At 39.6% G+C, this 27,789-nt stretch overlaps 2 protein-coding genes across 5 annotated transcripts in view; one reads left to right on the top strand and one right to left on the bottom strand.

Moving 5' to 3' along the window:
* Positions 1 to 6,351, top strand: part of ACOT12 (acyl-CoA thioesterase 12) — a 40,878-nt gene extending 34,527 nt beyond the window's left edge. Inside the window, exons 12-15 of the mRNA XM_055562996.1 lie at positions 1,008 to 1,141; positions 3,594 to 3,722; positions 5,665 to 5,791; positions 6,056 to 6,351. Of these exons, the coding sequence (XP_055418971.1) occupies positions 1,008 to 1,141; positions 3,594 to 3,722; positions 5,665 to 5,791; positions 6,056 to 6,205 (540 nt within the window). The 3' untranslated portion in view covers positions 6,206 to 6,351. The remainder of the gene's footprint in view (positions 1 to 1,007; positions 1,142 to 3,593; positions 3,723 to 5,664; positions 5,792 to 6,055) is intronic.
* ZCCHC9 (zinc finger CCHC-type containing 9) lies at positions 127 to 24,966 on the bottom strand. Of its 4 annotated transcripts, XR_008707856.1 has the most exons (9): positions 24,530 to 24,966; positions 22,381 to 22,787; positions 20,287 to 20,437; positions 19,874 to 19,966; positions 17,684 to 17,752; positions 16,324 to 16,427; positions 15,115 to 15,166; positions 5,675 to 5,825; positions 127 to 279 (listed from the first exon to the last, which is right to left on the bottom strand). XR_008707856.1 is itself a non-coding variant. In XM_055562963.1 (8 exons), exons 2-7 carry the CDS (start codon positions 22,762 to 22,764, stop codon positions 15,149 to 15,151), a joined length of 819 nt encoding a protein of 272 aa, XP_055418938.1. In that variant the 5' UTR covers positions 22,765 to 22,787; positions 24,530 to 24,966; the 3' UTR covers positions 5,275 to 5,825; positions 15,115 to 15,148. The 4 variants fall into 4 exon arrangements, 3 of the variants coding, with proteins under 3 accessions (XP_055418938.1, XP_055418961.1, XP_055418954.1); XM_055562963.1 differs by lacking the exon at positions 127 to 279 and having other exon boundaries at positions 5,275 to 5,825; XM_055562986.1 differs by lacking the exons at positions 127 to 279; positions 5,675 to 5,825 and having other exon boundaries at positions 14,569 to 15,160; positions 24,530 to 24,965.
* Positions 24,967 to 27,789: the final 2,823 nt, after the last annotated feature.

The raw sequence follows: 27,789 nt of genomic DNA, 5'->3' as shown, positions 1-27,789 counted from the left end.
TTTGCAGGCTTGGTGCTGAGGTCAACTGGCGAGGTAAAATGGCACAAGCAAATAGCCATTTCTTACCTTTCTAAGCTGCTTTTAGTCAGTTTCTCATTTCTTCATTCTCTTCTTAAAAGATATTTGTGTTGAAATAAAGGTTTTCTCCCTCCCAGCCTGATTTTTCCATCTGCTTGATTCCTGCAGTGAAGTCTCAACCCTGTTTGTCTGTCTTCTCATTGCTTGTTGCCATGGGAATGATTATAAGATGGCAAATTTCAACACTATCTTCAAAGCACCCTGAAAGAGATGGAGTAAATGGGCAGGATAGAAATGTGCTCTTAGCTGAACATATATCTCTGATTATTGATGAAAACACAGTAGAAGCAAAGTTCAGAGTCACAAAGGGTACATTAATATTTAAGTGTAAGTCAAATGAATCCCCAAGACAAGCTTTCTCTTCTCTAAGGAACAGTAAGCACTAGACACTCAGGAACTGACTTTGTGACCCTTGTGATTCACAAAAAAAAAAAAAAAAAAAAAGAATGCTTTGTGCTGAAGGAACAATATGGTTCAGCAGTCCTGTTGAGAGGTTGAGTTGGATCTAGAGGTGTTGGCTTACTTCCTGGATCCCCTCAGCCCAAATGAAGGCACAGGTCTTATGGGGAAAGGAAGCACTGACTTGCCTGGAAGTCTGGTGATATTTTTTGTCATTCCTGGATAGAGGCAAGGAAATATCACAAAGACATAAAGAGGGAAAGAGATAAAGCTCTTTATTTTTCATGAGAAAAACTACTGCCCAATAATTAAATAACCTACCCTCAAGTAGCATAATGTGTAGATGACACAGGAGTATAGCATCCTGGTCTGAGTTCTGGACATCCAAATGTTCAAAGTGAAGTTTCCATTATTGGCTTCATAATTATCCAGGTGCCAAGATGCTTTAGCTTGTGCAATCCTGCTGTGGTCTTAATGTAAAAATATCCATTTTTCTTTTGTAATTTATTTTTTTGGTTATTTTATTTTAGATAAAAATATATACTCTGGAAGAACATGATAGTTTATCTGTTTGGGTTGAAAAGCATGTGAAAAGACCGGCATACTTGGTTTATCATCTCTTGTCCAACTTTACCAAGCGACCTTTGTGGGACCCCCACTACATGTAAGAATAAATTTATAATACTTTCTTATTCAACCTTGACATCATGTAAAAAATGACCCCTACACTGCAGTCCATTTCCATTGCCCAATGTATGACCCATTGTTTTAACTGAAGAGTATTTGCTATAGCACAGTATCAGGAGCTGTTGGAGAGGCACAAAAATTATTCTAATCATCTAGTTTTCATCTATATTTACTTGACATGCTTTTCCCACATCTATTGTAATCCTACCAGTAACTCTTCAAGGTTGATATTATTCCCATTTAACAGGAGAGAGGACCCAAGACTCGCCAAGATTACACAGGCAGTAAAGCAATGGGACCTCATTTGGAACCCAGGTCTGTTAGGCTCTAAATTTCCACACTCTTGTACTTTAACACATAGTCTCATGAGGAAGTGAGACTTCCTCTTGAGGAAGTGATTATCAATTACTCTTGAGGAACTGATTATCAAATTGTACTTCCCACTCTTGATCTTTACTTGGTAGCCCTTCTTATTCTGGGAAACAGCACTCCCTGGTGAGAAGCTGGGAGAAGCAGCTGTGTAAGTAGACTCCTTCCTGCCCTCCCTGTCTGATCAGGGCCCACTGATGTCAACCTACATCTCTTGTTACTTCCTGTCTCCCACATCCCTAGTCCAAACTTCTCCACTCTCCCTCCTTTCCTGGAATGCACGGCTGTGCACCTGGCCAACTCTACTGTCAGGGTGACACTCCCTTCTCCAAGGAGTTCCAGTTCCTGGGTTGCAGGGCTCAGGCCTTAGGGACACCTTGCTTTAAGGAAAGAACTGGCAAGATGGGCTTCCTATTATATTCAGCATTATTAATACCATTTACTTCCTAATTTGGAATAGGTAGAAATTCATCTCTTAAATGTCTAAATCTCACTATGATTAACAGCCCATAACAGACAATTTAATACCACTAAAGTAAAACAATGGAAACAGTGTCAGACTTTATTTTTTTGGGCTCTAAAATCACTGCAGATGGTGACTGCAACCATGAAATTAAAAGACGCTTACTCCTTGGAAGGAAAGTTATGACCAACCTAGATAGCACATTCAAAAGCAGAGACATTACTTTGCCAACAAAGGTCCGTCTAGTCAAGGCTATGGTTTTTCCAGTGGTCATGTATGGACGTGAGAGTTGGACTGTGAAGAAGGCTGAGCACCAAAGAATTGATGCTTTTGAACTGTGGTATTGGAGAAGACTCTTGCAAGTCCCTTGGACTGCAAGGAGATCCAACCAGTCCATTCTGAAGGAGATCAGCCCTGGGATTTCTTTGGAAGGAATGATGCTAAAGCTGAAACTCCAGTACTTTGCCCACCTCATGCGAAGAGTTGACTCATTGGAAAAGACTCTGATGCTAGGAGGGATTGGGGGCAGGAGGAGAAGGGGACAGTGGAGGATGAGATGGCTGGATGGCATCACTGACTCGATGGACGTGAGTCTGAGTGAACTCCGGGAGTTGGTGATGGACAGGGAAGCCTGGCGTGCTGTGATTCATGGGGTCGCAAAGAGTCGAACACGACTGAGCGACTGAACTGAACTGAACTGAAAGTGAAACAACTCTAGGCTCATGTGTTATATTCACATAGATGCCAGAAGGATGCATCTTGGTTAATGTTATCATTAGTAAACACTTCATGAGAAGAGAAACACTTCACAATTTTCTTGCATCAGTATCTGTAAATATAAGTACAAAGTTTTCAGCAAGAATAATGTCTAACCTTTGCTGCTCTTTTCAAATGTTTCTCTCCACTATTTTCTACATCACCTGACATTCCAGGTGAATGAATAGAGGAATGAATGAATGAATTCCAGTTCCATTAACTTTTTTCTGCATCTATCTGATTCCAGTACTGTGCTAGGTATTTTCATTTAAAGCCCATAGGTATTATTATCTACATATTACCTATACAATACACCATAGGTATTATTATCTACATTTTATGGATGAAAAAAAAGTGACTTGCCTAACACAACACAGCTACTCTAGGACTCAAAGGCAAGTTGTTTGACTCCAAGCTTAGTGCTCTTTCCCAATATACCATATTCCTTTACCTCAGAGTCCACAAAGGATTGTCCATAAAGTTTGCTAGTCTTTAAAATATTAAATTGATTAATTAAATTAATTAATTGATTAATATTAATTGATCCTAGAGAAAAATAATGTTCTGGAAAAAAGAAAAGTGCCTTTCTCTGCAGTGTTGAAGGCAGTGACCTTAGAGTCAGATGGCCAGCATTCTATCACAGGCAGAATTATTCCTCCTGGCCAAACAACTCTAAAGATAGACTTTAAGAAATGATGCTGGCTTTGAGGAGTTGGTTATGTGAACAGAAGGGTGAATACAGACACCAATAATGAAGTTACCCAAAGAAACAAAAGAAAGGCATGCCTTATTCTATCAGGTAGAAAAGTGTAGACTTTCTGTCACTGTTCTGTTTACCTAGGTCCTGTGAAGTCATAGACCGCATAAGTGAAGATGATCAGATATATTATATCACTTGTCCTGTGGTAAATAATGACAAACCCAAAGACTTGGTAGTACTTGTTTCACGAAGAAGGCTGCTCGAAGATGGGTGAGTATTTGTAACTCAAGTGTTACAGCAAGGTCTTATAGTATAAAGTAGAAAGTAAAAGTTGATACGAAAATAAGGAAGTCAATGGAATAATCATTTCTGGTCTTGAATGATGTTCATATAAATTTTTTTCTAGATGAGGCTTTACTTATCATTAAAAAAAAACTATTTAAGTGCCAGCCATGTGCAAAGCATCATGTAAGACTCCTAAAGCAGTTCCCTTTCCTTTTATTCTGTGCACATGTAAAACTGATATTTAGCCAAGCTTTGAAGCATTCTATTACTGCTAAAAATGCAATGAGAGCCAAATAAAACACTAGGAGTTTGTTTTGGTTCAGAATTTACAAAGGCTGTACTGTGCTACACACCCAAAATGGCTAGCTTTCAATCAGTGTGTCTGTTCAGGCTTCTCCATGGGCACTGGACTTCTCAGAGAATAAGCTCTAAGGAGAAGGGTCCCAAGAGTAAGTGTTCGGAGGGATAAGAAATGGAAGCTTCCAGGGTGGTTATGGTTTACCTCTAGAACTGGTCAGCATTATTTCTGATGTCAAAACGGGCCTATAGAAAAATCCCGCCCACATAGGATTAATGCACATAGATGTTCAGTGTATTATCATCTGCTATGGCAAAAGATATTAGAAATAAACTGAAGCTTTCCCTTATAAATTATAGTAGAACCATACTATACCAGAATACTATGAAAGTGAAAGTGAAATCGCTCAGTCGTGTCCGATTCTTTGCAACCCATGGACTGTAGCCCACCAAGCTCCTCTGTCCATGGGATTCTCCAGGCAAGAATATTGGAGTGGGTTGCCATTTCCTTCTCCAGGGCATCTTCCCGACCCAGGGATCGAACCCAGGTCTCCCACATTGCAGGCAGATGCTTTAACCTCTGTGCCACCAGGGAAGACCCAGAATACCGTACCAGCATTAAAAAGGATGAAGTAGTTATGCTGCTGCTGCTGCTAAGTCGCTTCAGTCGTGTCCGACCCTGTGCGACCCCACAGACGGCAGCCCACCAGGCTCCCCCGTCCCTGGGATTCTCCAGGCAAGAACACTGGAGTAGGTTGCCATTTCCTTCTCCAATGCATGAAAGTGGAAAGTGAAAGTGAAGTCGCTCAGTTGTGTCCGACTCTTAGCAACCCCATGGACTGCAGCCTACCAGGCTCCTCCATCCATGGGATTTTCCAGGCAACAGTACTGGAGTGGGGTGAAGTAGTTATAGAGGTATTGATACAGGAAACACCTCTAAAGATTTATCACTACATGAAAAATCAAATTATAGACCAATATTTGTAAAATGATTATATTTATGATATAAACATATGAATATGAAAATATGAAAAAACATATTCATATTTGTAAAAATATGAAAAAACATATTCATATTTGTAAAAATATGAATATGTCCACTTGCTTACATAAATGTTATTTATTTATAAAAAGATCTGGAGGGTCACAATAAAATGTTAATTTTATTGGTGGTCCTCTCTAGGATAGGAATATACTGTGGTTAAGGTAGACTGAAGGATGACTTCTGTTTTCTAATGTACAGGGTTCCTATTGTTTGAAGGTTCTTTAATACAATGGTATTATTTTTTCCATTAAAAAAGTGGACGAGACTGAAATAACAACCCATTAGAGCACACACACACACACATTTGGAGTCTGACTACAGCTCTGCAGTTATGCAAAGCATACGTAATTTTTAGGCAGAAAATATCTATGGCCCTTATTACTATTTCCTATACTTGAATGTAGCCATAGAGAATGTTTTTTATGCATATCACTCATGTAAAATATCTGGGTCTTCATACTTTTACTTCTACTATATAAACGAGTTGCATTAACTGTAGGAATTTACTTTTCTTCACCATTTGCTGTTTCATTCACTGTTCTTCATTTCTCTCAAGAGCTTGGAAAATGTCCTTTTGTCTTTCAGTCACACTTACGTGGTGGCAGTGAGGTCGGTTATTCTGCCGTCAGTCCCACCTTCTCCACAGTATGTCAGAAGTGAAATCGAATGTGCTGGATTTCTTATCCATGCTACTGGCAGCAGTTCGTGTACCGTAAGTTCGATGAAACGTGCACATTAATTTTCTCCTACAGATGCAGAGAAACCGTTTACCTGGATTTGCTAAATTAACTGTAATTCTGTAATGTGTATCCACCCACACCCACCAGGGAATCCTCAGGTTACCCTTTCAGATCCATTTCCAAGGGACTGGGGTCATAGCCTCCCCTACACCAAAAAGATTGATATGCTTGCTTGAAAAAGCTCCAGTGAATAAGAAATTAAAATTGTTCTGTTTCACTTTGTTTTCTTGAAACAGGTATCTTACTTTAACCAGATTTCTGCTAGCATCCTTCCTTACTTTGCTGGAAACCTTGGTGGCTGGTCAAAATCTATCGAAGAGACAGCAGCCTCCTGTATACAGTTCATAGAGAGTGCTACTGATGATGGGTTGATAAGCATACTTTAAATTATCTGTCATTTTATTTCCCACTTGCAATTCCAAACTCCCTTAGTCCTGACACTTGACAAGTTTCTCCGCCACAAATAATTTCATATCAGTCTAAGAACAACGCAGTTGTGAAGAGGTTAAAAAACAAAATGCATCCCAAGTCAAATACCAGTGATTTGGGTTAACATTAAAAGAGCTTTAAGACTCTGTTTTAGATCATCTGTGGCTCTGCTACCTGCCAGGGGCACAGGCAATGGAAAATTTCTCATAATCAATATTGTGTGTTCTATAAAATGGTGAAAGTTTGGTTAAAACAATCAAAACATTTTTAGGCTAGAGGGGTGAAACATATTCTGTTTGAAATTTTATAAAATGTTATAAAATCCGAAATGATACGTTGGCTAGGTGATTAGTAGTATGGGGTTGCTCCATGTACAGCAGGTATCACTGTGTCAGAAGCACCTGACAAGATGTATTACATGTTTTAGAGCTTTAAATTAGAAAGACATTAAAACATAATGGAATCCAATCAATTGTAGTAATAGGAACTACTTTCCTGGTGTCATTTAACATATATCAACGTAGCTGACCCATTTAGTATCGATTGCTATATACACTCACAAAGTACCTGCAAAATGTGATATTGTAGAGAAAGAATGACCTGAGCTCTTCTTTCATAATCATTACATTAGAACTTTATTCCCTAGACTTTACATGTATTATTTTACTCTGTGATTTGTCTTGACTCATAAGACAAACCAGCATACATCAAGTTAACCTCCTCTACGGGACAACTTCTAAAATTTGAAGGGATTCTACATTAGAGTTTAGAGCACTTAAGAGATTAGAAACATCTTGCTTTAGTTTGTCAAATCTTTACCTCTGTCCAGACCTGGTTGTAATTATTTTTATTAATCTGTGCCAACAGGTTTTCATTTATATGAATTTTGGACTATGTCCCAATCTTATGAATTAACATTTAAATACAATAAGAAGAGTGGACAGGCAGATTTAAATGCTTATACATTACATTCCAAAAGCAGATTTTTTAGAATATTTTTAGACTTTAAAAAAGGTTAAAAAATGAGCAGTAAAGAGGGCTTTTTTTGTATGCTAAAATTTCAGCCCTCTTCTACAACTGAAATGCTTTTCACTTTTGTCTTTCATACATCTCTGAATTTGTATTTTTTTTTTTTGAAACTTTTTTCTGAATCAAAGAATAGAGTAACTTTGGCTGGATTACTTTTAGATACAAAGATGTTGCCCACTCTAACTTATAACACAGGCACAGTCCATACCAGCACTGTCCAATATGGTAGCCACTAACCACATGAGACCATTTAAATTCATTAAATTTTTAAATAAAATTTAATCATCAGCTACACTAGCCTCATTTTAATATTATTAGTCACATGACATTATCAGGTCATCATGGCCTAATCCGAACTGCTCACTTTCAGACTACTGGACTAAAGATTCTTTAAGAGGGCATGACACTGGAAAAGAGAGCAATGCATTCAGGCTTTACCTAGGGGATCTCAAAAAGTTTAAAATTTATTGCCTGAAACCATGACACAACTGCCTAAGGCATTACTATTGTAAAATTCAACAACAGCCCTTACGTTTATATTTCCTTTTTTAATGGAAATTTGTTTGATTGCTCTTTCACTCATTCAATAAATATTAAGAACCTACTCTGTATGAGACACTTTTGGGCACTGTGGGTTCACCAAGTAACAGAAGGGTACTGATCACATCATAATAAAGTACATAAATAATACAGGATATTTGGTGGCTCAGATGATAAAGAATCTGCCCGAAATGCAGGAGACCTGGGTTTGATCCCTGGGCTGGGAAGAAGCCCTGGCGAAGGGAATGGCAACCCACTCCAGTATTCTTGCCTGGAGAATTCCATGGACAAAGGAGCCTGGTGGTCCATGGGATCACAAAGAGTCAGACACGACTGAGCAACTAACCCTTTCACTTTACTTTTCAGGAGATAAGTGTTAAATGGAAAAACAAGGCAGGGTAAACGATGTGCATGCTGGGGAGGTGTTGGAGGTGGCATATTTTAAACAGGGTGGTCACTTGCCAGAAGCAGCAGGAAAATGCTTCTACAGCTTCTGGCCTCCCTCCCCTGGGGCTGAGAGGCCAGCGCTTGCGGCTCAGTGCAGAGGCCGGGGTTTCCCAGCCCCACTGAGTGTGTCCTTTGCAGGTGGGGCTGCAGAGCCTCCCCCACCCTCCTTACCTCTGCCATCCTCACTCCAGCTGGGCCAGGGCTGGAGGGGCCTGGTGAGGGCTTCCAGGAGTTGCCCTCATACCTGAGAATGCAGGAATGTGAACTAGGGGTCAGAAGTCTGAAGCTTCCCATCTACTCCTTACAGACACTGCAAGTTAAAGATGTAAAATTTAATAACATTTTTCTGGCCATGAGACATGACTTTTAAACAACAAGGAGGTGTGTGGGGGGTGGGTGTTTCACATTGAAAGATAGTAAATATTCTATATAATGAATACAGAAATATATACATCCAGGATTTGGGCTTTGGTTATTGATGGCCTGATAGATTATTTAGGAATAATAAAGAAAACATTAAGAAAAAAATAAAAATTAAAAAAAAAATAGGGTGGTCAGAGTAGGCTCTACTGCAGGACATTTGAGTGAATATCTGGAGGCAGAGAGGGACTGAACCATGAGGATTTGAGGATGTAGCATGTTTCCTATAGAATGACTGGCCCATGCAAAGTCTTTGAGATGGGAATGTTTCTGCCATATTTCAGGGAAAGCAGATGCTGGAGAGGCTGGAATAGAGTGAAATGTAATTAAAAACAGATGACTTGAGTACAACCTTCCTCGGCTTTCTTTGGTGCCCTGGCTTTAAGCAAACATGATCGATCCAAGAGTAAGCAGTGAAGCTGGTTCATCAGCAGCCATCCTCAAGCCCCTGGAGACTTAAGGACAGAGGGAACATAAAAATGTAGTCAGACTTACTTTCTCCTTTGGAGTGCTAAAATATCCTCCAGGAACACTTGAGATTTCATGCCCTTCTTGATGGTAAGGGTTTTCAAGTGCTTCTAACAGGACTGAAAGCTTTTTGATTAAGAAAGGAAACTCTTCCCTATTAATTCTTCCTGGTTTTAATGCAACAGAGTTTCTGATCTATATTCAGTTTTCCTATCATATTTTTAAAGAATTCTAGAGAAAAAAATGTGAAAACTGATCTGTATACTTTAGAATATATCTACCCTTATATGCAAATACCACTGCTGCTGCTGCTGCTGCTAAGTCGCTTCAGTCATGTCCCACTCTTTGCGACCCCATGGACTGCAGCCCACCAGGCTCCTCCGTCCATGGGATTTTCCAGGCAAGAGTACTGGAGTGGGGTGCCATTGCCTTCTCTGGCAAATACCACTAGGAAATAATGAATAATTTTAATAAAAATCTAAAGAAATCCAGTGTATTCTTATATATACCCACCATGTGGTTTTATTCATATTTTTTATTGCAAATTTCAAACCTTGGAAATTTTTATTGGTCTATTTGTAGGAGTAGTTTTGAAAATGTGTTGAAAATGTATATGTTAAGGAGTAACTTTAATGGTTTGGAATAAATTATTAAAATGTAAACTATGAAGTTTGCTCATGATTCATTTTGCCCATTTGAAAGTAGTTTAACTACTGGATCAGACAATTCACCATGGGCCCAGAGGAGTCCTGCATGTTCTCGCTCAGTGTGCCAAACTGCAAGACTTATCTACTGGCAATATGCTAGTCCCACAGGCAGTTCAGTAGGTCATGGTGACCACAGCCTGACTTCAGCGTAACGGCTCACTCTCAGGGTGCAGAAGACTGGCTTGTGTGCTGTGTGGTACAATTTTTGCCACTTGCTCAGAGTGCTGGCCCCGTGTTCATCAGCTGTGACACAAACCCACCAAGTCCACAGCATCCAGCTGGGCCCATCATGTCACCCTGGGGACTAAGGGAAAATGGAAGCAACACAAATAAGTTGATACTCATGATATGCTGTTTGCTGTGTCATGAGTAATAATGTCCTTTGTCCCTGAACCAGGATTCTCATGCCTTCTATTGACATCCATGAAACTGTTAACAGACTAGATTAATAATCTCAGACCCTTCATAATTCTTGATAGTAACCCACCTCCAAAAGTCAGAAAAGAAAAAGTGAAAGTCGTTCAATTGTGCCTGATTCTTTGCCACCCCATGGACTACACAGTCCATGGAATCCTCCAGGCCAGAATACTGGAGTGGGTTGCCTTTCCCTTCTCCAGGGAATCTTCCCAACCCAGGGACAGAACCCAGGTCTCCCACATTGCAGGCGGATTCTTTACCAGCTGAGCCACAAGGGAAGCCCAAAAGTCAGAAAAATATTATAAAATGCCTCTCTCATTGTACACTTGCAAGTATATAAAGTACCATATAAAAATTGCACATTTGATGCCATCTTTTCCTTCCTCATTTTGTGACATTTTTAGGGACACTTGAAAACAGGTTCAAAATTATATTTCTATCATTCCCACAGCTCATTATCCCTCTCCATGTCCCCCCCCACCCCCACCCCTTTCCTTATCTGGCTTAGAGTCCGTGGTTATCATTAATCTCACTCCCTGTACCTTTTCCTTTCATTTGGCTTGTCTGGCAAATACAAAACTGTGGTTGAATTAAAGTATTTGTAAAACCTCAACCCTGCACTGAGCACCTGAAAACTGTGGACTGGTCTCACTTGAGATTTATGACCACAAATTTCAAAAGGGCTCTGATAACCCTACCACGTTTCCTATAAGCTTGCTGTTTCACACTGCCCTCCCTTCCTTCAAGTTTTTCATGTGTCTTACTCTTTCCCAGTTAATAAACTTTAGAAAATACTTCACTGAGTATAATACAAACTCTTAGCCAGGAGCCATCTCATTTCCCCCTCTATGCACCTTCCATTCTTTGCCATCCTTCCTATCATAATAAATGAAACATCTCTACCCCCAGTCAATCCTAAAGGAAATCAACCCTGAATATTCACTGGACGGACTGATGCTGAAGCTAAAGCTCCAATATTTTGGCCCCTGATGGCCACCTGACTCACTGGAAAAGACTCTGATGCTGGGCAAGATTGAGGGCAGGAGGAGAAGGGGACAACAGAGGATGAGATGATTGTATGGCATCACCGACTCAATGGACGTGAGGTTGAACAAACTCTGGAAGATGATGAAGGACAGGGAAGCCTGGCATGCTGTAGTCCATGGGGTCACAAAGAGTCAGACATAACTTAGCAACTGAACAACAACCACCCCTAGCAAAGAACTATTTCTCTAACCTTCTCCAAGGCTTCACTCCTTCAATTCTCTTTTTTCTCTATTTCAGAAGTCTTTCCTGGATAATTATCATAACCACTATTATCTCTTATCTTAAAATAAAGCAAACAACACTTCATCTGATCCTATTTCCTAAAGGCCACCCATTTTTACTCCAATTATCTATAAATGTGGCCTTCACACCCTTATTTCATTCAATGAATCATACTTCTCCCTCCACTACTCCGCAGACCTCTCTCATTGCCACAACTAACGGCAACAACAAAACTGACTAGTTCCTTCTTTTTGCAACATTTTCTCCTCTTGGCTTCCACGATGTCACTCTTGGATTTCCTCCTACATCACACTTTTAAAGCCTCCTCTTGTGGTTCTTCCTCCTCCACCAGACACCCAGGGCTCCATCTTGGTCTCTTCTCCTCTATCTCTATTCCTCATTGAGTCCACACAGTCACTGGGTCTTAAAAGGTATCTACTTGCCAATAACTCCCAAATCTAAGTCTCAAGCCCTAAACTCTCCTGAACTCCACATCTGTATATCTAACTACTTAGTTGACATTTCCACTAAGATAATAGTCATCTCAAAATCAACACTTCCAGAACAGATCCCTTAATTCTGCCACCTTTCCCTTCATAAATCCTTCCTTCAGGAAATCTTATCAACTCTATGTGAAAAATATAATCAGAACCTGATTCCTTCTAATCAACTCTATAACCCTAATTCAAAACATCGTCTTCTATCATCTGAAATATAACCTGTTTCTATTCCTACTCCTCCCTTCGCTCTCAACTCAGCAATCAGATCGTGTCACATTTCTTTTCAAACCTGTAAAAAATTTTGCATATCACAGAGTAAAAGCCAAAGATTTATAACAGTCTGGGGTATGATATGGTATATTCAATTATTTTTCAAAAATATTCACTCCCTTGCCACCATCCCCAGCTCTGCCAATGGAGTGCACTATTCTACCTCTTCATCAACAGACATGATGCAATCAAAGTCTTGCAGATGTTTTTGCAAGTGGACCTGCCCTCTTACATCTTTGTCATGAGAAAAACAAGTCAGGACTAGTTTGCTGGTCCCAGAAAAAGGAAGAGAGATACAAGCAATAGAGCTGCTTCATCTGAGCCTAGTTTAGATCAGCTGACCCCAAACCAGGCTTCTTATGGATATAAGCAAGCCCCACTGAGATTAGCAGAGCTGTCCAGATAAGCCCAGCCTAGAAATTAAAAGACACTTACTCCTTGGAAGGAAAGTTATGACCAACCTAGACAGCATATTCAAAAGCAGAGACATTACTTTGCCAACAAAGGTCCGTCTAGTCAAGGCTATGGTTTTTCCAGTGGTCATGTATGGATGTGAGAATTGGACTATAAAGAAAGCTGAGTGCCAAAGAATTGATGTTTTTGAACTGTGGTGTTGGAGAAGACTCTTGAGAGTCCTGTGGACTGCAAGGAGATGCAACCAGTCCATCCTAAAGGAGATCAGTCCTGGGTGTTCACTGGAAGGACTGATGTTGAAGCTGAAAACTCCAATACTTTGGTCACCTGACGCAAAGAGCTGACTCATTTGAAAAGACCCTGACGCTGGGAAAGATTGAGGGCTGGAGGAGAGGGGGACAACAGAGGATGAGATGGTTGGATGGCATCACTGACTCGATGGATATGGGTTTGGGTAGACTCCGGGAATTGGTGATGGACAGGGAGGCCTGGCGTGCTGCAGTTCAGGGTTCTCAGAGTTGGACACACTAAGCAGCTGAACTGAACTGAGATCTGACTCACAGGCATGAGCTAAATAAACACTGTTACCATATGCTTCTGATTTGTGGTGGTTATGTAGCAGAAACTGGTAGTTTGTATGATGTGACCCCTGTTAACTGTCTGATCTTTACTACCTTATCCCCAACTCTTTTCCAACCACACTGGCCTCTTTGCTAGTTTTCAACTACACCAACCAGGCTCCTTCCTCAGTATCATTGCCCTTACTTAATATCTCACATCAAGATGTCCAAGGCTTCTAATACTTCCCTGTACACCTATGTACCAATGGACTATTACAGATGAACCTTGAAAACATTATGCTAAGTGAAGTCATTCAAAAAGATCACATCTTCTTTCTGACCCTCAAATATGGCAAGCTCACAGCTTTGACTATTTTCTGTCCCTAAGTATTCTTTTTCCTTATCTTCATAACAGATTCCCTCTTGTCATCCAGATGTCAGCTTAAAAGTCTTCCCCTCAGAGGCCTTCCCTTGATTTTCCAATCTAAAGTAGCTATCCAGCCACGTGTCATCTCTCTGTTAAGTCTAATTCTGTCACATATTCATTTAATTCATTCGTTCCTTCAACAAGGGTGAATGCTTTGTATGCACCAAGCACTGCTGAGTATAATGAGTAAGACTCAAAATTCCTGCCCTCATGTAACCTATAATCCAGTGGAGAGGGGACAAATAGTGTTAGGCAGGGACTTACATTATGGAGAAAATTTAGAGTAAGAGAATGAAACGTTATTGGGATGAGGAAAAAGCTATTTCCTATAAGGCTAGTCATAAGACTCTTTACTATGCAGACTGCCAAGTAGAGGCCTAAAGAAAGTCAGAGAGGGTCAAATCTGGGGTGTGGTGAGGGAACGTCAAGAAAAGAATAACTTGAGATTCGAGCCTGTAGGCTTGGAATATAATTGTACTAAATAAAATGGAGACAAGAAAGAAAATTTGCTCATTTTTCCCCTCAGCGGAAGTGATTCAATTTAAAGCTACTGTGAGTTTGAGGTGTTAGTGCAACATCCAATTAAGAATGTCCAGCAGGCAGGTGAGCACACAGAATTGAAACCAAGGATCTTAGGACTAGATGTAGACTCAGGAGTCAGTCCTAGAGAAGTGAAAGACAAGCTTGTAAGAAGAGATGACATTTCCAAAGGACTAGAAGGAAGAAGAGTGCTAACGACTAAGTCTTAGGGAATTCAACAAAATATTTATAAAATGTTATAAACATTGACATTCTGATATTATTTTTACTGATAGTTCTGATATGTATTTTTTGTGCCTAAGTCTGCCTTCCATTCTTCAGCCTCAGCAGAATGCATGGGGCCTTATCTGTCTTATTCACTGCCACAATCTCAAGTGCCTCAAAGAGTACCAAGAATGTAGTAGGTCCTTGTCTTTGGGAAATCTACAATGAAAAAGTAAATGTGTGCCTTCCTTGTTCAGCGTTTGTCGTTAGGAAAATAACCAACAGTAAGCAACCTGCAATCTCTCAGGACATCAGAATTTCCATCTCTGGTGAGTTCCTTTAACAAAGCATCCACATACTTTTCCAACCTTACACTGGGCCCTGAAATGTATTTCTAGTTTCACTGTAGATAGATCCTTAAAATGGAAACAAAGTAACCACAAAAAAAACAAAAATGGACATCCCTGCATTGAAGACTATATAAAAAACATCAGACTTAGCTTGCAGCTGATGGGTTTTTTACTTTCCAGAGCCTTTTGCTCCAGATAGGATAGGTGAGATAAATCTGGGTGTGTTCAGGCTGAAGGACTAGGACAGCACTCCTATCCTTTTCCAGCTGCATGGCTTGTGCTATTCCTTTAAAATGACACTCACTTCCTTAAGCTCTGGTATGCTGAGCCAAATTGGGTTATGTTTTCCTCTGTTGCTGAAAAAAAAAAAGAACAGCTCTTATTAAGATTAGAAATATTGAGATGTACAGACATTAAAACAGAAAAGTGTTCCTTTTCTTATTTGGTAAATATTTTGCTTTTGAAAACATCAGTAACTAATCACAGCTGTTTCCTTTTGTTAAAATGCATCCAATCAGGTAAAATTCCAAATGAAACACACAATCCAACGAAGTCATTCCATTATACAGTACAATGGGAGCCTTAAGCCTTGTGAAATGTATGTATTAAGTATGCATGTATTCATCAAATCAAACAAAGAAGCTAATGGGTCTCTGATTAGTGTTCTAACTCTATTATGATGATGCCTGAATCTCACCCTGACTCATCTAAAACATGTGAACAAAATGCTATTAAGTTTGATAGACAGTCTGTTACATGCCATCATCATTCTGGTTAAATATCCCAAACTGAATTTTGGCTGGAATCTCTCTCTTGAAAACCAGGGGCAAAGAAAGCTGCTATTAAGCTGAGGTACTCTTCTATTTTAACCTCAATAATTTGTAAATCTTTATGCCAAAACTAAAACAAACATTAATCAAAATTAATCTCATTTAGGATTCATAAAAGATCATGTTTCCAAAGAGATTGTTACATGGACATTACCAAGGCTCATTCAATCCAAAATTAGGTATTCATAAAACTAGGTAAATAGCAAATGAATTTTTATTTACTATTTTAAAAATACATTTTGTGGCAATTATAAATAAATTTCTAACATAATGATAAATTGATACTTTGAACCAACACAGGGCCACAAATTCCCTTCCAAATGCAAAGCAGTTACCCTATGTTTAGGGATAGTTCATATTAATGCATAATTTTGTTTTTAAGAAAAAAATGATTGTTACAATCAGGTATATAATCACTTAGTTACACCTAAGTTCAATTGGTCAAAAATATATTCTTTTAGAAAATCCATTTTAAACCTCTTACACTTTTTTCAGTGATCTTCTCCAAACAATGGGAGAAGTGCCCCTTGATGGACAGAACTCAGGAACTGGTTTGATCACACCTAAATTATACTGATATCTATAATACAGGCCTCCAAGGGACAGTCTAGCTCCAATTTGTGAAGCAGGCCCAGTTCAGAATGTTGAACAAACAACAGTACTAATCATCAAAAATTAACAACTTTAGGTATCTTTGTTTTCGGTTTCTGTGGTTTAGGCACATCCAAAATTTCTTCATAGTCTGCACTCATTCCCTTTGCCCAGCGACCAACTGTGACCATTCGATCTGTAAAGACACAGAAAACTCAAAATGTAAGAAAGACAGTGATCAAATACACCCACCTAGATTGACTGGTACTGGTTTAGCAAAGGAACTAGTTTTGACATGAATAATCACAAAGAAGAATCCATCACTAAAGCTAAGTGAGCAATTCTGTAATTGATTATAACCCTTGATTTCAGAGTACACGGGCAATTTGTCATCCCAATTAGGGAAATGCAGCAACTGCTTTGCAATGCACAAGTTGATGAGAAAGCTCTTTCATTCTTTCCCAGAGTTCATCATTATAGAGTCAATGAATTCCAAGAGACCGTAAACAGCAAGACTTATGAAGCATCAGTTTTAAATGCACAAGATTCCACCTGTGAAATTATACAACATCTGCTTGTCAGTCTTGTCATTTGGGAAGTGGCAATCCTCCCAGGAGGGAGAATTCAAATTCCACTTCTCATTTCAATCTCACTGCCTATAATGTAGTAAAGACTATCTTCTTCTAGACAAGAGTCTAAACAAGAACTCTTGGTTTTCAAATTCAAATGCTAGGGGTAGGAAGTAAGAGTGGGCAGACTTATTTGTATAGTACCATGACCATTTGATATAGAAAGAAATGTGCTTTTTCTCCAAGAAGCACTACTGGGCTACCCTACTGTCTTGCCTCCTTTCACACAGATTGTCATCATTCTAATCTAGGCAAACTAATCTAACAATGGTCTCCACAATCCCCAGTATCTGTCTTAGGTTTGTTGAACATTTATGAAGTTTTAGATGACCAACGGTAGTATTTGTCAGGAAAAAAATATAAACTGGCCAGATACTATGTGGATTACACAATTTGAATATTTCTGGAAGTTTTTGCAACCAACTTGTAATCCTTCTGACTTCAGAACATACATGAGGATTCTCAATCATAACAATACTGCAACTTATTCTATTCAATTTCTTAGTAAATTAATATTTTTAAATAACATAATTGGCTGTTATTATTAAACACATAAGTTAGCAAATACAAATATTTATGAATAAGATGCTTTATAAAATCAGGGTCCTCTGGGGCTTACTGATCATTTTTTTTCCCACCTGAGAACAGCTGCTAATGTTTACTTAGTACTGCTGATAAAGAAATGATGAAGTCATTACTGAAACAGGAAACCAGACAGTCTTAAAACCAGTTGTACCTCAGGGAGTTGTTAATAACAAAATTCAACAAAAACTCATAGGAATATTCAATCTCACCCCTTCTAAAGGAGGCCCAGAGATCTCACCTGAGTTCTGACTTTCGGGACAATCTTTCTTCATATGTTCCACAGAGCCACAAAGTCTGCAGCCACCACCTATAAAAAAAACAAAGTCACTGAAAACCTCTGATACTTACGTAGGGCATTTAATGTCTCTAAGCACTTTCATATCTTGTTTGGTCCTCATAACCTTGTTAGCTGCAAAGGTAGCTGAAGCCAGGAACGACTTATTCCTATTAATAAGTCTATTCTCCATTCCTCTTAATCTCATAGAGCACTAAACTGTATCAACCCACCATTTCTTGTCCCTGACCTTCAAAGGAGATGTGGGAAAGTGAGAAATGACAAAAGGTACTTGTTCTCTAGAGTGTCCAGGAGCCACGGCATGGAAGCCTAGGTCTTAACCACAGTTAGAAAGGCATGGGCTCGTGAACTATAAAAAATTTGTGTGCAGATGCATTTTTTGAGGAGAATGACCACAGTTTTTAATCAGATTCTTTAGTGATCAATGTCCCCTCCCCCTAAAAAAGTATACAAACCACTGCCCCGCTATACAGGTCAGATGGGTGTGAGTAGTTACAAAAGGAATGAAATTAACTTTTATATCAGTGCCTTTATCTACCAGGCATCCTAACTCAAGTAAAACTGCCTATTTGCCTACTTTAAGCAACATTCCAGGACTCTGAGTTACAATACAGTCCTAAAATGAGTTTTTCTAAAAGGAATCTTTCACTGAATAGTCAAACACTATTGCTTAATGGTCAAGCATTGTCATGATCATGCTCGTAATATCAAATGACTTCTCAAAAAATGACCCTAACAGGGTATAAACTTGGATGAACTCACGCTTTTCTGTGACTTACTCCCCTTGCCACACTTTTTATATCTGGTCATTTTGGTTCACCATACAAAGGCATTTTTGCTCACTAGCCATATTATATGGCCTGTTTATTAAGTTCAAAACTGAAAGACACTTCTGAGTTTCTTTCAGGTCCAAGACTCTTTACTGCTGTAGATGCCACAGTGAAAGAGAGGAGGCACTTTAATAATTACTCTAATCCTCATAACTCTTCAAGGTAAAATATCATAATTCATCAAATCTAAGACACCACTGATTATAAGATATATCATTCATTCCTTTCTGGGGGAAAAAAAAAAACTGCCTATTATGTAACACCCACCAATAGTAAGATACATTGAGTTCAGATATATTAAAATGTGGAAAAAAAAAACATGCATCTTAGAATTAGTGAAATAAAATTTTCTCATCTCCATTTCACAGGTGAGGAAACTGAGATGAGAAAAGTTAAATAACTTGGCCAAAGTCCCACAGTTAGTGAGTGGTAGTGCTGAGACTATAACTAGTGTTAACTCCAAAGCTATGGTTTTTCCTGGACTTCTGCAAGGGAACCCAGGATATGTGAGTGTAATGTCTAGAACCTAATGGTACCAGCATCACATTAATAAATGACTCACATTAACAGATGCCAACCTCCTCCTTAAAGCTTTAAACATCACAGACTTTATTGTGGGCACCTTAAGACATTAGCTGAGCCAAAGGTAAGAATATTACATGGTCCATGCCAGACAATAAACTAAGGAAAACATTCAGGAAAAAAAAAAAAAATCCAGAATACTGAGTACCAACCCTTCTACCCAAAATATTACACTATACTGAGATTAAATTCACCACACTATTTTTTAAATCTTATATTAGTTTAAGAAATAATCTTTTTGCTTGTTAGGTTTAAAAGTAGATATTTATAACATATTCTCACAAATGATACTGAAGTAAGTACAAATAGTTTGAAATATAGAGGTCAGCTTTTTCTGATTTGACGTATCAACTTAAAATTACACCAAGTCTAGTACATAGAATGTGTGCTCAGTTGCTCAGTTGTGTCCAACTCTTTGAGACCCCATGGACAGCTCCTCTGTTCATGGGGATTCTCCAGGCAAGAATACTGGAGTGGGTTGTAATTTCCTTCTCCAGGGGATCTTCCCAGCCCAAGGATCAAACCCCATTTCCCACGTCTCCTTTGCTGCAGGTGGATTCTTTACCTCTAAGCCACCATAGGATAATGCTTGATAAAAATAATGAAATTCTAGAGATTTTGCCACTTATTCAGGAATTTAAAAACTGTTTAAGTGTAAATTAAATCACAACCGCATGATAACTCACCACCATTTTCAACATACAAGAGTAACAGTACTCACCATCAGCATAGAGTCCTTTGGGATTATCAGGACAAGATCTGGACAGATGCCCCATTTCCCCACAAACAAAACATTTTGCAAAAGGAAATTCACCTGTAATGATCAACAGTTCCTGTTTAGTTATATACATGTATGGATGTGTGTGTATATATATCAACATAGATAGATACAGATACCTATCTGTATCTATCTATATATATATAGTGTAATTCATATTACTTTAAAACACTCTGAGAAGAAAACATATTTGTTGTTACGTAATTTAAAGTTTAATCACATTTGATTTCAAACTATTAAGTGACACACTCATAACAAACCCTGTCAGCAATGAAAAAACCAGTTGGTTACTTACTGGCCACTTTGCTCATTAACCAAATAAAAAAACTGATAGGAAAAAAACAACAACAACATACCAAGAGCTGGGTCTACTTTAGCCTTGCACTTGGTTATTTCGTGCTCTGTGGATCCACACCTGTAACATATTCCAGTGCCCATTTCTTGATTCTCAAGGGCAGAAGGGCAATCTGCAATCCCATGGCCAGGTTGTCTACAATGGAAACATACCTGAGAAAACAAAAAGTGAGTTTCCACACTGCAACACGACACTGGCTTTATTAATTCTAGTCATCAAAAAAACTATCCCATTTTAAAGTTGTCTAGTTCTGTTTTTTGAACTCTCCGTATTTCATCTGTAGAAAAAAGTGTTTCACATTCTCCTAAACTGTAAGAAATGTCATTTTCATCAAAAGGTTTCATTGCTTTTGAAAACCCTCAATTCATAAATCTATCAGTCTAGGAGACAAAGTTATAAATCTTTGCAGGAGGTAATTGCTTAAAAGAATTAAGCAAATATGGACTCATTACATTTCATTTCATTAATGGGGATGCCTGTATCTTAAACTGAGTTTTCTGGAGGAGACAGGCAATGAGCATAAAAATTATCACTCAAAATTAATACCTTCACTTTTTAAAGTTCACATCATAGAATGAATTTGGGTCAAGTGATTCCATTTAAGTTGTGATTCAAATCATAAGATATATTTCATACCAAAAATTATACTTTATAATTTTTATATCTTTTATACATGTTCCTTAATATTTATAACAGAGGTTTCATCTTAAAATATATGCACATTTTAAAGGTATAATTCTACGGTGAATTATTTGCCTCCAGCATAACATTGAACAATGGTTTCGATGCTTTACATAATACCTAGCAATTTGGAGGATTTTTTTGCTGCAATGAATAGAAGTATCAGTCATAATCGAAGATGGTAGATAATTAAGACATTTTATTTAAACTGGAAAAAGTTTTTGGATAAAACAGTTCATCATTTTTTAATTAACAATTAAAAACCGATGCTTAGTCTGAGATACTAAGAAAAGTAAGAAAATGAATTGAAAGGTCTCATCAAGCCTTATAGTATTAAAGCATATGCTTTACTATAGAGAATTCCTTTTTTGTTTTGAAAAACAATGTCTTTCCCCTTAATTAAAAACATAAATTTTCCCTTAAAGTCATAATACTAAACTTTTTCAAAAAGTATGCAATTCATCACACTGCGTATGTCAAAGAAATTATCTTTAAATTAAAAAAAAAATTTTATTTATTTATTTGGTTGTGCTGGGTGTTAACTGCAGCTGTCGAAATCTTCGATCTTCCTTGCAGCCTGCAGAATCTTTAGTTGGGGTATGTGGGATGCAATTCCCTGACCAGGGATCAAACCTTGAACCTGGGGCCCCCTGCATTGATTCATAGAGTCTTAACCACTGGACACCAGAAAAGTCCTAAAATTATCTTAAAATTATCTTCATGTTAAATTAACTTGACTTTAAAATATTTTAAAATAACTGCACAATTTAAACAAGACTATCTTGATCCAAATAGAAATGATTCTCTTTTCTATCCCAATTTATTCATAAGGAATATTTTATCAGTATTAGCTTATAAAAGAATCTTATAAAAGACTCTCCAAATATGATACTGCATAAAAATAACCCTGCAAATAGAAACCACATTTATGGAAGCTGCAACATTTCAAGTCTACATTGTTGCAAACAATGCTCTACATTTAGTAAGTCTATTAAAAAATAAAAATGTAAAATAGCAACAAATGTAGATTCTTATGTATTACCCTGCTAGAAGAATCTCTTGCTAGAGAAGGGAAAGAATTATACCAGTATTTAATTTCCTGTGTTTGAAACACCTTAGAATCTAGGTGTTGGGAATGCAGAAATTAAAATATATATATATGCACACTCATGTTTTCTACTCAAAATATGGAGATAATGCCACCATCTTTGTGTATTGTGATAATTCATCAGTACATCAAGTGTGTAGCATATATGAGCATATAAACAAAAATCCTAGAATTACTACTAGCCCCCAAAAAGAGGCCATCTAAGTCTAGCATACAGCCACAATCACACTTTGCTAAAATATGTATATGAGCATATGAATAAGTTTCCAACCATACAACATTATGTGAGAGAAGTGATAATCTTACCATTGCATTTTTCTTTGCTGCTTGTCTTTTTAATCGTCTTCCTTCCCGGCGACTGTCTTTCTTTAAAGCAACTTCAATTTCTTCCCTTACTTTCTGACTGTCTGTTGCTATCACCTCACCATTGTGAAGCATCTGTGAGTTTTGTCTTAAATATTCCATGAATCCATTCACATCTTCATTTAAATACTCCTTTTTCTTTTTATTCTTTTTGTGTTTTGCTTGGGGGGCATCATTTTTAAGGGACAGCCTATTGGCTTCAAGTTGTTTACTCTTTGGAAGATTTTGGCTTTGTCCCTCAGAGGACCCCTTCTTCAAGTCCTCCCATGATGTTGCAGGAAAGGGTCGTTTGTTCTGTGTGGTAGTGACTCGTGCCCACCTGGTCATAGCTTCATCAGAGGTGTATCAATCTTTAAGACAAGCATGGCCAGTTAGTCATCATTTCAAAGAAAAAAATGAAACTAAAGATATATGCTATATCACTATATCAACGATATCCATATGTTGAGTGTTAATTATTAGAAGACTTTTTAACTTAAAAACTTAGAGATCTATATATTTAATTCTGTAACATGCTGCATAGACATACCTGCAATGTAAATCTAGCCCTTGCCAGAGAAGCTACCACTCCAGTTAAAAAGAAAAAAAAGCAACAATTAAAAAAAAAAAAACAAAAACACAGATATAAATACTTGCTTCAAACTGGAAAACAATTCAGCAAAAAACCAAATTATTTCCAAAATGAAATCACATGGTAATAGTAAATTAAGTTACTTTTCCCAAATTTTGCAGTTTTCTTAGTTTATTTGCCTATCTCCAAGTCCCAGGTCTACTTTCTTCCAATCTTTTTGCACCATCTGCCATTTCATCACAAATAATTTGTACAGCAAATTAGTAAGTATACACAAATCTTGTCCTTAAGCATGACGTTGTCATTACAACTCCTTCCGGAAGATTGATAAGCAAAACATACTCGTTTACAGTCACATGATAATACTGAGTCTACCTCGTTTTTTAAATTTTATTTATAATTAGAGGATAATTACTTTACAATGTTGTGATGGCTTTTGCCATACATCAAAATGAATGGGCCATTGGTGTACATATGTCCCTTCCCTCTTGAACCCCCTTCCCATCCCCTCCCTCCCTCCCCTCTAGGTTGTCACAGAGTACCGGCTTTGGGTTCCCTGCTTCATACAGCAAGCTTTCACTGGTTACCTACTTTACATACGGTAAAGTATATGTTTAAATGCTATTCTCTCAAATCATCCCACCTTCTTCTTCCCCTACTGTGTCCAAAAGTCTGTTTCTTGTCTCTGTCTCCTGAAATCAGAGTATAATCTACTTCCAATTTAAGTGACTTAGCAGCAGCAGCAACCCAGCTGTTTCACATCGTTTCCGACTATTAGCACGCTCCCTTCTAGGGCAGCATCCCCTGCACTATGCTATGCTATGCTAAGTCACTTCAGTCGTGTCCGACTCTGTGCGACCCCAGAGACGGCAGCCCACCAGGCTCCCCCGTCCCTGGGATTCTCCAGGCAAGAACACTGGAGTGGGTTGCCATTTCCTTCTCCAATGCATGAAAGTGAAAAGAGAAAGTGAAGTCGCTCAGTCGTGTCCGACTCCTAGCGACCCCATGGACTGCAGCCCACCAGGCTCCTCCGTCCATGGGATTTTCCAGGCAAGTGTACTGGAGCGGGATGCCATTGCCTTCTCCGATCCCCTGCACTAACCAGTGTTAAAACCTCAGCTTTGGCCACAACATCCTTTCAACGCAAGCGGTGGGGAGGAGCCAATAAACAGGCGTGGGACTCTGCACGCCACTTTACACCACGCGCGCACACTCGTCGCCGCAGATCCTGTGGCTGTCACGGTGGGGAATGGGGCCGTTCAAGGGGAGATGGATGATCCTTCTCTTGAGAACAAGGAACTGGGAGAGCTCTGAGTATCCAGTCGGTCGCGTCCATTCCTCCCGACCGGCCCCAGTGAGGCCCAAGCGGCTACTCAACTACAGCTGAAACGGATCCCCGCGCTCCGCCTGGGCCCGCCGCGAAGCGCGGTGCTTCAGCTGGGGGCCCTCGCTGCCAGTTCCTGCGCCCTCCCGCCGGGCCCCAGGGAACGGGCCTTACTCCCCCCACGCGCAGCTTCTTACCAGGAAAGGATCCTCCAGAGCAGCGGAGTTAGCAGGCCAGAAAAAACCCTTCCCCCTGCGGCGGAGACGACGACACCCGGGACCGGAAGCACGTCGTCCCTGCAGTGCGTCACTTCCGGCGAGCAATTGGCTTATTAGCAGCCGTGTCCCTGTCCGGCGCTGCGGTGCACCTCAGCTCTGGGAAAAGTGGCTAATTAGTAAATGTGGAGGGCGCAGTGTTTGAAGGGCACGCGCTGGGCGCCGGGGACGCGAAGATGAAGAGTGTACGATCTGTGCTGTGCAGAACGCAAGGCATAATGGGGGGAGACGAATGAGAGGATCCTTGGCGATAGGAAAGGCCCAAAAGGCTTCCCTAAGAAATGGTCTTTGTACTGGACTTCGTCGTAAAATTAGGCAAACATTTCTTGGAATTGGTAGCGGGAGGGACTTACATTTTCATTTGTTGTTATTCAGTCGCTTAGTCGTGTCTGACTCTTTGCTACCCCGTGTACTACAGAAGGCCAGGCGTCCCTGTCCTTCGCTATCTCCGGGAGTTTGCTCAAACTCATGACCATTGAGTAGGTGATGCCATCCAACCATCTCATCCTCTGTCGTCCCTTTCTCCTCCTGCCTTCAATCTTTCCCAGCATCAGGGTCTTTTCCAGTGAGTCAGCTCCTGGCATCAGGTGGCCAAAGTATTGGAGCTTCAGCTTTAGCACTAGTCCTTCCAGTAAATATTCAGGGTTGATTCCCTTTAACTAAGATTTAGGATTCAGTGGTTTGAGCTCCTTGCTGTCCAAGGGACTCTCAAGAGGCTTCTCCAACACCACAGTACAAAAGCATCAGTTCTTCAGTGCTCAGCATTTTTTATTGTCCAGTTCTCACATCAGTACATGACGACTGGAAAAACCATAGCTTTGATTATACAGATCTTTGTAAGCAAAGTATTGTCTCTGCCTGTTAATAGGCTGTCTAGGTTTGTCATAACTTTTCTTCCAAGGAGCAAATGTCTTGTCATTTCATGGCTTCAGTCACCATCTGCGGTGATTTTGGAGCCCAAGAAAATAAAATCTATCACTGTTTCCATTGTTTCTCCATCAATTTGCCATGAAGTGATGGGACCAGATGCTGTGATCTTTGTTTTTTGAATGTTGAATTTTAAACCAGCTTTTTCACTCTCCTGCTTCACCATCAAGAGGCTCTTTAATTACTCTTTGCTTTCTGCCATAAGGGTGGTATCATCTGCATATCTGAGGTTATTAATATTTCTCCTGGCAATCTTGATTCCAGCTTGTGCTTCATCTAGCTGGGTATCTTGGATGAGGTACTCTGAATATAAATTAAATAAGCAGGGTGATAGAGAAGTACATGACCTTTGGCATGTCTGGCCTCTCCCACACCTTGAGTATTCCCAACCTCCAGGAGTGGGCCCTTGGCAGCCATGTTTATATCGTGTGACTAACTCCTCACAGCTGATTGGGCCAGGACCAGGCACCTGTGATCAAAAGTGGTCCAATCTGAGACTTGTGCCTGAAATTAGGACATGCAGTCGCAGGACATTACATTTTCCTAAGCAGCAGTAAAGTAAAACTATTAGCACGGTGGGAATGGATCACTGTAATGAAAATATAAAAAAGACGTTTGGGGCCCTATTAGGTGGAGGTGGCTCAGAGTAAGGAAGCTTCCTGCAGTGCAGGAGACCTGGGTTCCATCCCTGGTTTGGGAATATCCCCTGGAGAAGGGGATGGCTACCCACTCCAGTATTCTTGCCTGGGGAATTCCATGGACAGAGGAGCCTGGTGGCTACAGATCATGGGGTCAAAAAGAGTCAGACATGACAGAGTGACTAACTTTCACTTTTTACTGGGTGGAGGTGGTGCCCTGATAGCTCAGTTGGTGAAGAATCCGCCTGCAATGCAGGAGATCCGGTTTGATTCCTGGGTCGGGAAGATCCCCTGGAGATGGGATAGGCTACCCACTCCAGTATTCTTGGGCTTCCAATGTGGCTCAGCTGATAAAGAATCCGCCTGCAATGCGGGAGACCTGGATTTGACCCCTGGGTTGGGAAGATCCCCTGGAGGAGGGAACAGCTTACCCACTTCAGTATCCTGGCCTGGAGAATTCCATGAACTGTATAGTTCATGGGGTTGCAAAGAGCCAGACACGACTGAGTGACTTTCACTTCACTTCACTTCACTTCAAAGAGATGTTAAGTCCCTGCCTCCTTCTCTAGCCTCACCTGTACAAGTTCCCTCTCTTCTTTGAGCTCTGTGACAGGAGTCTAACATTCACCTTGTTATCTCCAAGCCTTTATACATATTCTGTTCTCTTTGTAGGGTACTCCTCCTCTTATTCTTCCAATTAATTTCCATTCACCCTTCAAGACTTTTAATATTTTATTCTCAAGTAGCCATCCAAGGGCTTCCCAGGTGGCACTAGTGGTAAAGAACCCCCCTGCCAGTGCAGGAAACATAATTCCCTGGGTCAGGAAGATCCCTGGGTTGGGACAATCCCCTGGAGGAGGGCATGCAGCCCTTTCCAGTATTCTTGCATGGCAAAACCCATGGAAGGATACAGTCCACTGGACTGAAAAGAGTCATACATGACTGAAGTGACTGAGCATGCATGCAAGGCTTCCAAAGCCCCTCTCTCCAACCTAGATCAATTCCTAATACACACTCACAGCAGTCTATATATACTTCCTTATAGTGCTTTTCATATTTGTAATTCATAGTGAATTGTGTAATAAGTTGTTTGCTGTATCCCCATTGCCTGGTACATAGTTGATGCTCAGTATGGTTTGTTAACTAAATGAAGACTTAAGTATTTTGCAGTGCTTGGTAAAGTAAGCTAGAAAATTACTCTATTTTAAGAGGAAAGATTAAAGTCAATGCTACAGGAATATTGTTATTTGATATGGTAAATATCACAAATATCCTAAGTCTTATGAAGGTAAAAATTTAAAAAAAATTTTTTTTTAATTCCTCCAGCTCTGGAAGAGAAGAAGCCTCCTAAAAGATGAAAGCATTCATGCTTAGTCGCTCAGCAATGTCCGAGTCTTTGTGACCCCATGGACTGTCACAGGCTCCTCTGTCCATGGGGCTCTCCAGGCAAGAATACTGGAGTGGTTAGCCATCCCCTTCTCCAGGGACTCTTCCCAACCTAAGGCTCAAATCCAGGTCTCCTGCATTGCAGGCATACTTTTTACTGTCTGAGCCACCAGGGAAGCCTAAAAGATGTATGAGAGTGCTGTTTATATCACCATTTTCTTAACTAGCTGT

Source organism: Bubalus kerabau, chromosome 1, assembly GCF_029407905.1.
Source record: "Bubalus kerabau isolate K-KA32 ecotype Philippines breed swamp buffalo chromosome 1, PCC_UOA_SB_1v2, whole genome shotgun sequence".
NCBI lineage: Eukaryota > Metazoa > Chordata > Mammalia > Artiodactyla > Bovidae > Bubalus > Bubalus kerabau.
This window is presented reverse-complemented; position numbering and strand designations above follow the sequence as displayed.